The 15,291-nt window shown below is 39.0% G+C and overlaps 1 protein-coding gene across 2 annotated transcripts in view; it reads right to left on the bottom strand.

Annotated features, from left to right (window-relative positions):
* Positions 1–15,291, bottom strand: part of vps50 (VPS50 EARP/GARPII complex subunit) — an 80,002-nt gene that overhangs the window by 49,885 nt on the left and 14,826 nt on the right. For both annotated transcript variants that reach the window (XM_026347499.1, XM_026347498.1), the window contains exons 5-12: positions 14,902–14,955; positions 11,135–11,205; positions 10,917–11,034; positions 10,496–10,531; positions 10,034–10,116; positions 4,832–4,874; positions 3,458–3,556; positions 447–587 (exon numbers count right to left, since the gene is read on the bottom strand). In XM_026347499.1, coding sequence (XP_026203284.1) covers positions 447–587; positions 3,458–3,556; positions 4,832–4,874; positions 10,034–10,116; positions 10,496–10,531; positions 10,917–11,034; positions 11,135–11,205; positions 14,902–14,955 — 645 coding nt within the window. The remainder of the gene's footprint in view (positions 1–446; positions 588–3,457; positions 3,557–4,831; positions 4,875–10,033; positions 10,117–10,495; positions 10,532–10,916; positions 11,035–11,134; positions 11,206–14,901; positions 14,956–15,291) is intronic.

Below are 15,291 nucleotides of genomic sequence, written 5' to 3'. Positions count from 1 at the left end.
TACTCCTCTACACTGTAGGTCAGACTTGGAGAGGAAAACTCGCCCACGATGTTCATGATGAATTGACCAAGTTATGGCTTAGCAGGCATGCAAATGTAATTTATTGTGAGTTAGGGTGGGGCAGAGAGAGAACACAGGCGTGTGGGCCAGTGTTGTGAGCAAGATTAATTATCTACGTTTATCTACATAAACACGGTTCTCGTTAGAATAAGAACTTTTATTCCCCCTTCCTTTCAGTTGCTTGGTCTCTCCTCCTGTCCTTGCGAAGGGAGAGTATAAGCGCATGTGTGTGCACCCGGTGGTGCATCACATGTTATTTCATAACAGCACTACACAGATTGTATTTTATTAGTACATATTTCACTTAACTGACTAAAAAAGTGGCAGGATTTCACACTAGCTTCTGGTGGAGAACACCACGTATGAATACACGCTTATCTCCTTACCGTGCACAGGTCCTTGTACTGCATCTTCTGGAACTTGGTATCAGCATTGCCAGCACACAGCTCAACATATCCCAGCACCACCTGGAACACTGTGTTGTGGATGGCCTGTGTGAAGTGCATATGCAGCTGGTCCATGGCAGTCTGCAGGGAGAGACAAGCACGCCGTTACAAAACCCATTTTGGCAAGATGTCACTTGCCAGCGAGAAAAGACGAACAGAAATGAAAAGAACTGTATACTTCACATTTTGTGTTATTTTAAATTTTTTTGCAGACATAGGATGTTGGCTAAATATTGTGGCACAAGGGAAAATGAGGATAGCTATCTACCCTAGAAAATTCAGTGTTGTGGAAATAGGCAATTTTGTTTCCAGTTTCCATTGTAATTAATGAACAATGTCTGCATTAACTTGTCATTTATTTGTGATCTGATCTTCATCTAAGTCAATAGTATTGACAAATATAATGTGCCTAAAATAATGACACTTTGATTTGGCCACTCCAAAAGGTGGATTTAGTCACTTCACACAGATGTGCAAAAAACGGCAGAGACGTATTTTCCTCATAAGCCGGCTTAACACATTAGACATCTGCAGGAAGCTTTCTGAATTAGCGTTTGAGGTCATTAACGAAAGGGTTCACAAAGCTTTTCCACTAGCACGATGATGTATTTATGGTTGTTCTCAATAAAGACATAATAGATCAGAATTTTCTGTTTTGCAGCTCTTATCCACAATCTCGCTATGGGATCCCGGTGAACTGAGAACACCAGGGTGGCAGAAGATGTGGGAACACTATTGAGCAGAGCCCTATAGTTTAGGGGGTAGCAGCACAATTAGATTTTCTTGGTGTAAGGTCCTGACAACAACATTTTTGTCAGCCACCCGTTTTAACTGCTTGCTGCCACAACAGTAATTTCAACATGCCTTATCCTAGAAGGATTGTGAGGGAGTCATCTGTCCTATAGACACCATAAAAATTGTTGAATGTACAAAGTATGAACTACAGACAAAAACAGAGGAGAACTCATAATATCTAGAATATCAAGCCACCAATCTTTAGACATAATTATTAATCAGCTGTACAAGCAAACAGAGTCATTCCTCTGTAGCTATTTAAACTAAACAAATGTTCCATTTTCTGAAATATGTTGGAAAAACAAAGCAGGTGTCAAGCTCATCGGGTTATGACGAACCAGGGCATCTGAGCCAGGTAATGACAGAGAGACCCCGAGAGACCGGTGTAAAAAGAAAGAAATTACAAATGGTCTGGGGTGATATGATCCTTGTGATACTGAATAACTTGTGAATGATGCAATACATTCATGCACACAAGCACACGCACAGCGTTTGTGTTTATGTGTACGTGTGTGTGTGTCAGTAAAAGCTAAGATTCAAACAAAGAACATAAGTTAAAAGTAAACTGTGGGGAAAATGTAGCGAGAATGAGGCAAACACTTTGGACCAAAGATAAAAAGGAAAGAAATGAAAACAGCAAAATGCACACCGGGGGCAACTGTAAGAGGCCATCAACAACAAGTCCTTAGTTAGCTTTTGAGTCTGAAAATTCTCCTTATCACAGTAATAAGAAAAACATTATTCATTCTCAACAAGCTTTGATGACGCAGTCCCCACCTCAAGGATGGCTGTTAATGTCAAGAGGCATACAGTGTATTTATGAAAATCAACGTTGGCTGAAATTTGGACTAACAATGACGTTCATTGTTGCGTTGGTGCCAGTATAGGAATAAGGCTCTTATTTTCTGGCTGCAGACTTAATAAAAGAAGGTAACAGCCCCATTTTAATTACCAATTTTTACTGTAACTCGACAAATGCCCCTGAAACAAGCGTAAAGTGGAGGTGGTGTAATTTGCTCCCATTAATTCACTGAAATTACACTAACAATATAAAATGTTAAATACGCAACTCATCTCAATGTTCAACAGACGAGTATCTAAAGAAGCAACCTGGTGGAGTCCTAAACAGCAGGAACCCTCACGTACTTTAATGGCAATTAATCACCTGTAGGCTCTGGTAAAACACTGGATAGAGAATACTACAGAGAACTGATACAGAGGAAGAAAGAATCAAAAAAGTTTCCCACCGGAGCATCAAACACATGCTCAGGGCAACGAGAAAGAGAAGAAGGAACTTAAGTCACAGCACATGAAAGAGAAGAAAGTAAAGTACTGGAGTACATGGGCTGTGAGAGAAGGAGGCACCAGCATTAACTAATGTACCAATGATTTTTCACAGAAAATATGGAGGTGAGATGGGACGTGAGAGCAAATGTTGAAAGTCAGAGAGCGAGACAGGAAGAGGCTAGTAATAAAATATATCATTTATGTCGATCATAGACCATTTTATTTCTCCCCAAGCCATTTTAACAGGAATGAAAGCACTTATTTTTTGCACATTAAGATTTTACAGCTTCAAATTAACTGCTGCTCTCCAAAAACCATTACATAAAAACATGCTGTCACACAATCATCTCTATTATTTTCATGTTTTGGTTATTTTATATTATCCAAGGATTGTTTTTGAAAATTATGTTTCCTTCTGTGGGTGAGTTCTGTGGGTGTTGATTGACAGTAAGCAGAGCATAACTTAATCACAAAGGATGACATGCATGCCCAGTGGGCTCCGTCATTCAATCAAAAAGCTAAAAATATTTACTCCAATACAAACAAAAAAAATAAAAAAAACTTCACTGGAGTGAAAATACTCCACTGAGGCAAAAATGAATAATAATGAAAAGGAGAAACTTGAATAAACCAAATTGCATTCCTGTGTTTCCTATGATGATTTAAACTTTTTAGAATAGTTATCTAATCTCAATGGTGGTAAAAGGTCATTAAAATAAGGAACAGCCAATATAAATCAAAATGCTATCTGCCACCTCTCTCAGAAAAAAAAATCTCTATATGTAGCAAATGAGGACAACAAGCAGACCATCACATCTAGTGATGCTCAGTTATCACCGGTTACCTTGTAGACGAGTCAAATCACTGACCTGTGTCTTGCCGAGGAGTGTGTAGGCCAGCTGGACCTTGGTGTAGTGCGAAACATCAAAGTGCTTACAAGTCTTTGACAGGGCGACGTCAAGCTGCTCCTGGAGGCAAAAACAGATAGATGACAAAGGGAAAAAAGGGACAAAGTGAGGGGAAGAGCAAAGACAGGGATTATCAGAATAAAGACCAGGGATTTAGACATAAATGTGAAGATGTATACCTACCCCGCCGGGCCAAGGGAAGGTAATTGATAGAGTGAATGTGATTGTGAGTGTGTGTAAGACTTTGGCTAAGAAACAAAAAGATGAGTCAAGGTTACAGGTAACTTGGGGGCTCTAACGATCCTGACACAATCCGCTGACCTCGAGTGATCAAACGTCTTGCGTCACACACCTGAACACACCACAGTGAGCACAGCCAACATGTCAAACTTTCTACTTATTCATGAGATGAAGTAACTGGTCTCTAATGTAACCCACACAATGTTTTTATCTAACCTTTCTACAATAATCACACAAAAAAAAAAATCTACAAGTATGGGTCCTTAAAGGGCTACTTCATAGATTTTCATCTTGATCATATAGTTCTCGTTTGGGCGGTATGTGTATAATATTGTTATTAAACGCCCCCTTGCCTTATCTTGTATTTAAATATCTCTCTGTTTTAAGCTGAAAAAGTCAGTTTAAGATGATAAAGGTTGTCTTGGTCAACCTGCCGCACCAGATAATATGTTCTGAGCTAGATGCAAAAATAGCAGTTAGGAATAAAGGGATGCAACACACCAAGCTCAACACCAACCAGTGGCAACCTCTATAGTTAAATGCATATCGAATTGACTCTTAGCACTCCTAAGATGAAGAACCTAACAGCGAACTACAGTACTTACAGTACAGTTACTAAAGTCCTACTTTTGGTGTTTCTGTGTGTGAGGAGTTTGCTTTGCTTATTAACAAAGTCATGCTGATAGGTAAACAAACAAGCACCTCGGTGCATGATTATGTATGTGCACGTACACGCACGCCTGTTTCTTGTGTACAGACCCAACTGTAAGTAATTAATCTACTCAAGCGCATCAGCGCTGAAAAAAAAAAAAATTGCTTTGCATACCATTTATCACACACAAGTACCACGCACAGCTAGAGATGAAAAAGATATAATTTACTGTGCTCGCACACTCACAATAATGATGTTTTGAATGTGTCAGTGTTTGGCAGGCGCAGAATGAGAGTGTTGAATTTAAGTATAAATTAGTTGTTTCAGATGAGGGCTTCTAGAAAATTACAAGGTTAGAGCAAAATATCATGCGCTGTTAAAAGTCTCTTTACTGATAACGTATTCGAATAATGGAAGTGGAGATAAAGCAGAGAAAGGCATACCTCGATTTGTTCCAAAGTGTCTTGCAGTTTGGAATTCAATTCACTGTGGAAGAAAAAAGTAAATAGTTAATTATTCCTCTATTTGGGAGCAGAATACAGAATCAGATCATTTTTATTATCAGTTTAACTGTAATTTTCTTTTGCTTAAGGTGCAGTACTTATTGTTTTGACAAGTAATATGAAACAAAGCACCAGGTTTAAGATTTTTTTATTTTTACTTGACAAATTACCAATTCTAATAGCTGAACTATGAAAACACAATCAATTAGTTTTCAGCTGTCTTTGTAGCAAGCACAATGTGCCAACAGCAAAATTGGTTCCTTTCAGGAAACGGATGTATCCTCAGAAATACTTTCTGAAACCATTTCTACAGTGGGATCCACTGTATGCAAGATGCAACACCTACGCATCCTTGGAACCCGCTGAGATTCTGCCTCATCCTGGGAAATGCTTTCAACTCAGTAGCTGTTTTGCCAATCCCAAGACTCCAGTTCAATTCCCTTGTGACTCCCCCTGCACTGCACCCATTCATAATCACCCTCTGTTCCACCATTTCACCGCATCTGTCCCAGCTTCGCTTGGGGTCTTTTTCAGGTCAGCCCGCTCTTATGTTGTGCCTTGTGAGACTGCAGTAGCCCAAGGGATATAGTGTCCTTAACAAAATGTTAATTAAGCATCTTAGCTTAGCTCAAGCTGGAGACAGAGAATGATGAGGGTGGGGAGGAGGGAGAAACTAAAAGCAGATTGCAGGTTGAGATCCACAAGTCATTTGCATAACAGGTATCACAAACAAGCATGCCATTTCGAAACTCAATCCCCCGTAGCCTTTTGTGTGTACCTGCCTGTGAGGAATATTAGGCATGAGTAATAGACAGGAACCCATACTAAGTCAGAAATGATGGTTATATAATATTCAAACATAGTTAAGAGGTTGTTATCACAACTGGAGACTGATAAATATGGAGGAATGTCACTATAAGAATCATATCAAGAAGTTTCTTACTGTGAAGTGTCTAGAAAAGGGAAGAACTCAAGAAAGTCAGAAGGTATAGCACTGAGCACAACCTATTGATTATGAATGTGAAATGAGACTAAATGAATGCCACAGTTGCTAGGTGGCCAACATGCTGTCATTAAAGTGAAGCTTAAGGGGAATGTACTCACATACCATCAGTCTCTGAAATTAATTGCCAAGGCTAAGTGAGAATTTGCATTTCAACACTGTAATACAGCAGATGCCAGTGGAGTATTACTCACAATCTCAATTACTACTATAGTATAACAGAGTTAGTATTTTCTACAGCATTGATATCAACAGACATTCACAGAAGCAAGTCAACTTAGCTTAAGCTGGGGATAGGTACAACATCAGTAAGGCAAGTCAGAGCCAGTATCCTCAGTGGAAATTACAGTTGGAAGCCAGTCTAAAGAAAACATGTAAATAAGGTAGTAAGCTGGCTCAGTTAGCAAGGGCTGAACTGATCAATGTCAGATAGAGGATACTGGATACTGAAGAAATACATCTGAATGTCCATATGCAAGGCCCATGAGAGTGGTAAACAAAGGCTTACGGTTCTGGCAGGCAAACTAAAGGAATCCAGCAGTGAAGCAGAGGCCAACAGAGTAAACACCCTGTTCATAGAGTGCTCTAGAGTTCTCCCACGCTGTGGTGTGGTAAAATAACAGAAGCTAAACCACAAATTGAACAGTGCTGGAAGAGCATATGAGAGAAAAAAAATCTACAAGACCAGATCTACAAAACCATGCTCAGGGGTCAACAAACCTAAAAGTAAAACATCACACTTCACTCAGAGTCCACTGAGGCAAAGTTCACCATTCATGTGATGTTAATTTGAAATGGCCTGATTTTACAATATTACAAGTGAACACAAAACCAAAACCATTCATCTATGTAACCTGCTGTCATTGTGTCCATTTCTATATTAATTAATGACACTGTCCTGTACGTGTTCCTGTGTACAGACAATCTTCTCATCGGGACATTCTTCCATCATCAAAAAAACTTAATTAGTAATCAGTTCCCTTAAGAAAACAAGAGGATTTAAATAGAGTTACATGGAAATCAGGGAGTTTTCCTCCCCCCCATTTTCAATTACTCCTGACAATAGGTGTCCACAGAGCCTTAGAGCTAGTGCTGACTCACTCAACAGGTAATGTGTGAAGTGCTTCAAGGGTGGGCCCAATGCTCAAATTTAGTGAGAATGTCATTTTTGCTGTAGTTATGATAGTCTCTAAATGATAAGGGAGGCAGGGTGGTTAAAAAAAGTGAGGAAGGGTTTTAAACAGTATAATATATACCAAGAATGGCCAAAAGGCAGAGGAGGTCAGAGGAAAGTTGTTGAGTGATCAAACGGAGAGTCTGTTGTCTCCAAAAAGATTTACGGAACAATTAGCAATTAGGTCAGCATTCAAGAATTTACAATTTCTTAGTATGGATATCTAATTCATTTATTACAATTCTTTATTTTTTTATATTGCACCATTTTTTTTTTTCATATATTTTAGCTGGCTAAACTAAACTGTGATTAGTGTGTTATACTCACTTCTTAGACCAGTAGCCTATGTTTTCATACACTATCAAAAGTATCATTATTTATGTTATCATTCCACTCTGATCTTTTATTATTGAGCCATTTCATCCATCATTCGATAGTCTGTGTATGTATTGAGTTTTTGTATGGATGTTATTTTGTATTTGTGTTGGTGTAGCTATTTTCTGGTTGTGGTTCATCCCTTCTGTCTGAATTGGGAGCAACTGTAAACAGGCAAAACAATTTCCCACTCAATAAAGTGTTTTGAATCTTGAATTATATACAAACAGTCGTGCATAAAAGATACAAAACATATCTGACTATGTATGCTATGCAATTAATGTACCATTGTATGATTGCTGTGAGTGCATGGCGGATTTTAATCATTATCCCTAAAATGCTACAAGTAAACACAAAGAAATGGCACATTACAGCAGCAGATCCTTATGGTGCCCTGTTAAAATTCTCCACAGGCATAGTGTCTAATAGAATAGGAATTACAAACACGAAGAGGAGCAGGAAGGCACTGTGGCTTTGAATAAAAAGGTGAGCTGCTGTAGTGTTTGCAGTGACATGTTGGGCAGCCTAAACAAAACTACAGGAGTGAGATCATAAAGATCTGAGTCACAGTAAAAGAAGCAGGAAGCCTGTTTCCTCTTCTTACACTTTGCTGCTCTTACAGCATGCAGCTGATCTGACCCTTCCTTTATATACTAGTAGATTAGAACAAGTGAACCAAACCACCTCCTTCAGTACCACAAAGCAATCAGCTGGAGTCAAGATGTGAAAGAGCTTTAGTCAGAATAACCCACTAAGAACTTTAGGATATTCTGAATGGGAGTAATATTTGTTCTGTAGTGGTGTCTTTCCGTTTCAGTGACAAGAACAACGATTACGTGAAGTCCTGTTTTTTGTGGCTTTCAGAGTGGCTGTAGGCTAGATTACACATTTGACCACAGCAGAGTTCAGAGTTTATGAGCTCTACACTGACACGTGGGGGTCCTACGCTGCCCAACAGCTGACCCTTGCCTGATGAGAACAGACAGACATGGCGCAAGAGGCTGAAGTGCATTCTTGGGAAAACAATATTGGCTTTTAAAAGGTTGGGCAAAGGCACAAAGGAAGTAGATACACGGAACAAAACCTCCATGTATGGCAATCAGTGTTGCACGGAAGGCATAGCTACAAGGTTCAATCAAAGTGCAGCAGACCACAACAACCTGATTAGAAGGTGTGATGCTGCAGTCAGGGCGCTGGCGATTTTGGGCAGCGACCCCAAATAGAACACACGTGCTAATGCACAGTGGACAGCTGTGTGATGAAAGCATCAATATAATATAACCAATCACTACATTCAGAATGTGGAATTAGCAAGTTGCAAGGGTAAGGAGGGCTATAAAATTTCTATCCAGCCGGACTGTTGTTGTATATAAAAATAAGGGTGTTTCTTTTTGGGATAATCACAATTGCATTCACGCACATTAAAAGGTTGGTTGTGATTAATTTCATCACTGGTGGCAAATGACATGCAAGTCTCTTCTGCAAACCACCGCCCCGTCACACAAAGTTGATCATCAGTATGAATATGGAATAGCATTAATGGTAAATTAATGACACTTTGAAAACAAACGTGATATCCACACAAATAAACAGCTGCTGAGAGGAAAGAGTGGGAGGAATTTCTAACATAGCAACAACCTCCTGTGCATAACATTGCCTTATTGATCACAATTTCTCAGCAGTCACTCAAATGGCATTATCAGAGCAAAAACCCCAATGTCTTCTACTCCACTGGCATTGGTGTTACTGCTGATACAAACACTAACACGTCCTGCATGTGCTAAACAATACGCACCAGTGTGTCCACCACCACCGTAGGAAGTGCTGACGATGACTGTGAGGCTGGATATCAAAAGCGGATTTGATAGAATTTCCTTTTTGGTTTTGGCATTTTAAAAAACAGACAAGCCAGAGATGAAGCCACGTGATTAACTGTAAAGAGCTGATGTTGTTCGTGTTGTTCAAGATTTGTATCTACACAAGAAACCGTGTGTCAGAGGTTACACCACAATCCAGGCACCTATTTACAGTCACAAAATGAACACAATTACAAAGAAACTCAGGGGACAGAGGCGATTGCCTATCCGGTATTCATCGACTTTCCTCATGTGCGCAGGATATACAGATGTGTCCACGCCATGGGCTTAAATCCTAGTTTATTCAAATCTGGCTCTTACTCTGTAAAAGATAGAGAACGGAAGTAGTACTCCAGTACAGTAGAATTTGATATGTGGCATAAAAACACAATGATGTTCTCCTAAAGGTTCACAGTTGTTCCTCGTGTGTTCTCATGTCTGCCCACTTCTCCACTGGTGCATTTCTCTTTCTAACATCTGTATAGCAGGACCAGCCAGCTCATTACCTGTGTCTCTTTATCTTCAATCCAACAAGTATTTTTAGAAGGCTTTCACAATAGATGATGACCAGTAATATGCTTAAGCTGGCAGCTATGTTCAAACGTGTTCCAAACATGGCAGTATCTAACTGAAGATGATTGAACTATTTTAACATTATATTTTATTTTAGGAATTTAGAACATTTTCCATGTCCATTCCCATTGGTGCAGTTAAACAGCATATTCATACGGTACCTGATACAGCTGTAGTGTTTGAAGGTGCTGGCAGCCTTCTGACATTCCAGACAGAGCTGGATAGCACCTGGATAGTCTTCCTCCTACAGACAGAGAGGTGAGGTCAACTTATGTATTTTTCAACTCAAATACAATTTTCACTAGGATTCAATGTACAGTATAGTCAGTACAAAGTGTGGATCATTTTGGATTGTGACATTTTTGTGCGACTTTCCCCTGCGTATCAATTTTTCTATAAGAATCTTTTTAATAATTGCTGTTACAGCTGATACTCTCCAGATAACCAAGGATGACACTCACTGGTAGTCAAACTGATTCCATGCGCTACAGCTGACCTTAACCAAAGACAAGCATTTATCTGATCATCTAGTTGAGCTTTTAATGCAGAACCTCTATTATGTTTGACCTTTGAAGTCAATAATGAACATATCTGATGTGTGTTCGTAGAAGGGATGACGGTACCTCAAGCATCTCGCTAAGTCTCACATCTGTTCTTTGCTGCAAGTGGAAAAAACGAGAGAAGTATGAAAACAGCTTAAATTCACTATCAGGCCACAATTTTAAATGATAACCATGTTTTCCTGCTTCAAAAATGTTGGTATAAAATATTGTAGTGATTACTTTTAAAAGCAAATGATCCGAGCTAATGAGCAAATGATTAAAACAGAGTATGTTTGATTAAATTTAATCTTGATTTCAGTTGCAATGATTATTGCAGATTAATTTCACATCAATGGCATGTTACACACAGTGTGATATACAGTGGTATTTCAGACAGAATCTCTGGTAAGGAAATTAAAAACTCAGAATGAATTAAGTCTCATGACTATAGTGTGCATTAATTATGTTCACAGCGTAGCTACATGTTGTGTGAAAACTTTACCAGTGTCTTGATGGTCCTTAGAGACTTGAGCAGGCCTGTTAACAGTTGTCGTCTTCTCTGATTGGCCAACAGACCCAGGCTGGCCTCAGTGAATCCCTCCTTTGCCACACTGAGTTGCCTTCACACAAGACGTCACAGTGCATAGACAATACATTTTGTCATTGTAACAGTTTAAAATGAGTATGCCCGTCTGGCAATATGTAAAAGTGTAATATTACCTCCTTGCATTAGTGCAAATGACTGCTGCCAGCTGCAGGTTTGTCTGTAATGCTGTCACTCTCTCCAGTTCCTGTAAACAAGTAGCAGGTTAGTGCTATAAACCACTAAGTCTGAGACTAAGTATGGTTAAATAAGACCAATCAGCATATTACATCTCTGAACACTACAACTTTTTAAATGTATGATATGTATTTATTCAATATTTAGCACTTGTTTACATCAACTTGGTACTAAGAAACAGACCTTAACTATATTTGATTCTTGCAATACCTATAGTAGACAAAAACTGGTTCATTTGAAGTGCTGTCAATGAGATATGCCTGTAATAATGCAATTTATTCATTGAATATCTTTTCTCCTCCAAGGACTGCACACACAAATGGCAATGCTTGCACACACACATGCACACACACACACACACTCATCAGAGCACTCTTCTGTCCGATGCCTCCTGTTGTGAGCATTTTATGAAGATAGATAATATAGATTATGTTATTATGGTGAGACATGTATGATCGGTGGCAAAGTGTCAAACACCCAGAATATCTGAGGAGACTGTCCTTTCTTCAGAGATTTGACATGTAAAATAGGATCAATGAGCACTTTGCTCTGAGAACTCACTTAATATGCCATTTCAATGATCTCTGCAGAGAACAAAAGCCCTCAGTAAAAGTAGGACTGAGGCACACATTGCATTACTTTTATATTTTCAGTTTTTCCCTGTGGTTTTATTTTCTTGATCTGCCAGATGTCATGCCTAAGGTTGGAGACGCTTGTTTTTTTCCCCATCTTATTTTTTAAAAAAGGGCCACAGAAATGTCCTCATAACACTGTCATACATAAAACAACCTTTTACCAACAAAATATAGTCTGGGGAAAATTCATTTTCAATGGTAATAAAACAACAACAACATCAAAGTAGCACTTCAGCTGTGGGTACACAATCAATGATCCCATTGAAACCAGTCCGCCCTCATGATCCTAAGTGTTGATGAAGACCTTGACAAGTTCTTGGAACAGTTTGCAAAAGCTGATTCAATAGCCAGCGTTTTCTCTGAGGGGACATGCACCATGCGACTCATGGTATTCTTCTATTCAGATGGAACTGGAAAAGTTATTCTGTGTCTGAGCTAACAGTATACAGTACTAAGCAGAAAGAAAATTAGCTGCTTTTGTTTTATTGACTAAAATTAAAAACAAATACTTGAACATTTCATTCATTTTGGAGAGATATACATTAATATTACAGAATTAATATAAAATATATTATACCAACATCTCGTTTTGTCAGTCAGATGCAGTGATTTTCTTACACATAATCAATGTAAAGCCATAAATTGTCCTTTTTACTCTTGTAATATCTTTGCACAGAGCCATGATAGCCATTCCTCCCATTACCAATATTTAAGCAAAGCTATCCTAACTGCTAAGCTGCTGGCTGAAACTTTGTATGCACTGTAGACACATGAGAGTGGTATCAGCTCGGCCCAGATGAGAAAGGAGCTAAAGTGAGCAATTTCAGACTATGGGTCAGGAGAAGCACTGTATAAAAGCCCATTAAAAGAGAAATAAGCAGTTTTTGGATTTGTAAATGGTATTTTAGTAACGCCTCTGGATAAAATTATGAACTTAAAATTATGCATGGCCTCTTTAAATGGATCATGCCTTGAACTGATAATCTTGCACTTATCAACTTAAAAAGTCAAAGACACAAGTAGAACAAATGAAAGAACAGGTCAGCTGAAAAATACAGACTACTATTAGAAATCAACTGTTGTAAATGAGTCACTGATAATGACCCTGGCCTCTGCGTAACCTTTCACATTAGGAACATTGATCACACACTTGCACGTGTTCTCAGCGCAATCAGATGCTTTGTGTCGCTAGAGGGCAGCAACCGTGATAAGAACAGAAAGTAAGGTTAGTCATTACATAGCTATGTATGAGTCACATCACACACTCACCTAGCACGCTGTCATTTCAAGAGCTGAGGAAAAGTGTATGTGTCAGCACAATTTGTGTCTCCACTGATGTGTTTTGTGCACCATGTGAGAACTGGGGAAAAGTGGCATTGTGCCCTGTGGCTGTGTATCTCTACAGCTCTATGTGTCTCTGTGTACACTGATAAAATATCACTCTGAGGAGATGTCTTCCTTCTCATTGCGACATTATTGCAGCAGGCACTTGTGAAGCAACTGAGTGGGCTGGGATGGGTCAACGTAAATGCCCCTGAAATCTCTGGCAACATCTACTAATAAGTCCCGCTGTCTTTTTAACTCACAGTTTCACAGCGTGCATCACGAAATAATGATCAGTCTATTATTCATAGGCTGACCTTTAAATGGCTTCACATTGGCTGTAATTTCACAGTATTTTCACAAAATACATAATTTGTCAAAACCATCAGTCATCTTGTTTTCTCAGAATTAAAGCTTCACTAACTAAACACACTAACACAGATTCTTCATACTAACACCTTAGAAATCACATTGTTAGTCGTTAGTATTTGGGGAGTAAATCTCAGAGAACCATCCACCACACTGTCAGGTCAATGTCTGGGGCAAAACAGGTAATACAATACCATCCTGAGACCTGTGTCTACTGCACACTGCTTCTGTGCTCCGTGTGGGGATTTGACACAAGCGCGCACACACACAGGCAGGCTGGCAAAATTATCTGCCAATCAACAATCAGTGTTTGGACAAATGTTCGAGTGAACAATGTGTATAGAATGCTCCTCGCCAAGCTAATCAAATAGATTATTACTGATTGTATATTGCCACTCTTCTTGTCGTAAGTGGAATTATCAATCGCCTTTGTGCACAGGTATTACATTGAAGTCGCATGGAATAGCATCTGCTTATGTCCGCCAGAAGCATGCTGTCAGTGTGAGCTACACATACGTATGTTTACATAGTATATGTTATCTGTGTTATAGTAACACTAGTTGGTGAGGCATTCAGAGTACGCCCTCCATCAATTTATTAACCACTAATCAGCATATTCAAATGAATTAGCTGAGATTAAAAGCAATTCATTATTTTGGCTGTTTTTTGGCTTGGCATCAACCCCGCCATCTTGGCCCCTGACTGAAACTTAGTTTTAAGGCCTGATGGGTCAAGAATGTTGTTCCTGCTGAAAGGTGAATTTCTAAACAGGATGATATGAATGCGATCACATCCGATCGTTAGTGTAAAATAAAATGAATAAAATAGGGTGAAAGAATGACTCATCGCTTCAGCAAATGTAGTCTGTTGTAATCTCTAGTCTCCAGTGGATTTGACTAAAATAGACTGGATTACTTTATATAAAGAAATCATCGCACACACTGGTTCATTGCAGTTCATTGCAACATCATCAACGATCAAAGAAGGGATTTTATGAACGCAGTAGTTATTCGCAACCTGGATATGCTCTGAATAGAAACTCGAATATTGCCCCCATTCCTTATACATGGATAGATAAGGAAATTTCTTATTGCCATGGCTACAGAAATTCTACCTTATCGGGTTGGCGGTCAGCAGCCAACACAGGAGCACATCCAGGGAAACTCTGATAGCATCAAAATAACCTGATGTCTAGTGATAGCATGTCATAAGTTGAGAAGAAATGACATCCAAGAAAAACCACCATGTATATAGCAGATGAGTTTTGGAATTAAATTTCAGCAGCTGAAATACTTTTTGAAAGGAGTGGGTGGGCCAAAAAAGGAAAAAACAAACAAACCGCAGTTTAATGTGGTTGCGAGTTGACAGCAGAAGCTTACCTTGACATAAGCAGGCTGTTTCTCCAGAATGAGATCGGCGACCTTTTTAGAAACCTACAAAGAAAGAGAGAGGGAAAGATATTAAAATGGAATACAAAAGAAGAGGGAAAAGACATTTGGATGTTCTTCCCAAATGTCAGCCCGCAAAAACAGGTTGGGCAATGTAATCTTGCTATTGAGGATGGGGCAAGAATAACAATTACAGTACTACTGTCTGTATCTCAACCACATATAGCCAAAGCCTTTTAAGAGACAATGTTCCTTTTGTCAGTTTCATTTAATGCCTTTCTCAATAACATCACTCTGCTCTCTTAGTTCCTGTTGTGTTTTTAATGTTCTTTCCTTTTTTCTCAGCCTTTTACCAATTTCACTGACAGCTCAGGTGAAATT

This window comes from Anabas testudineus, chromosome 11, assembly GCF_900324465.2.
Source record: "Anabas testudineus chromosome 11, fAnaTes1.2, whole genome shotgun sequence".
Taxonomy (NCBI): Eukaryota; Metazoa; Chordata; class Actinopteri; order Anabantiformes; family Anabantidae; genus Anabas; species Anabas testudineus.
This window is presented reverse-complemented; position numbering and strand designations above follow the sequence as displayed.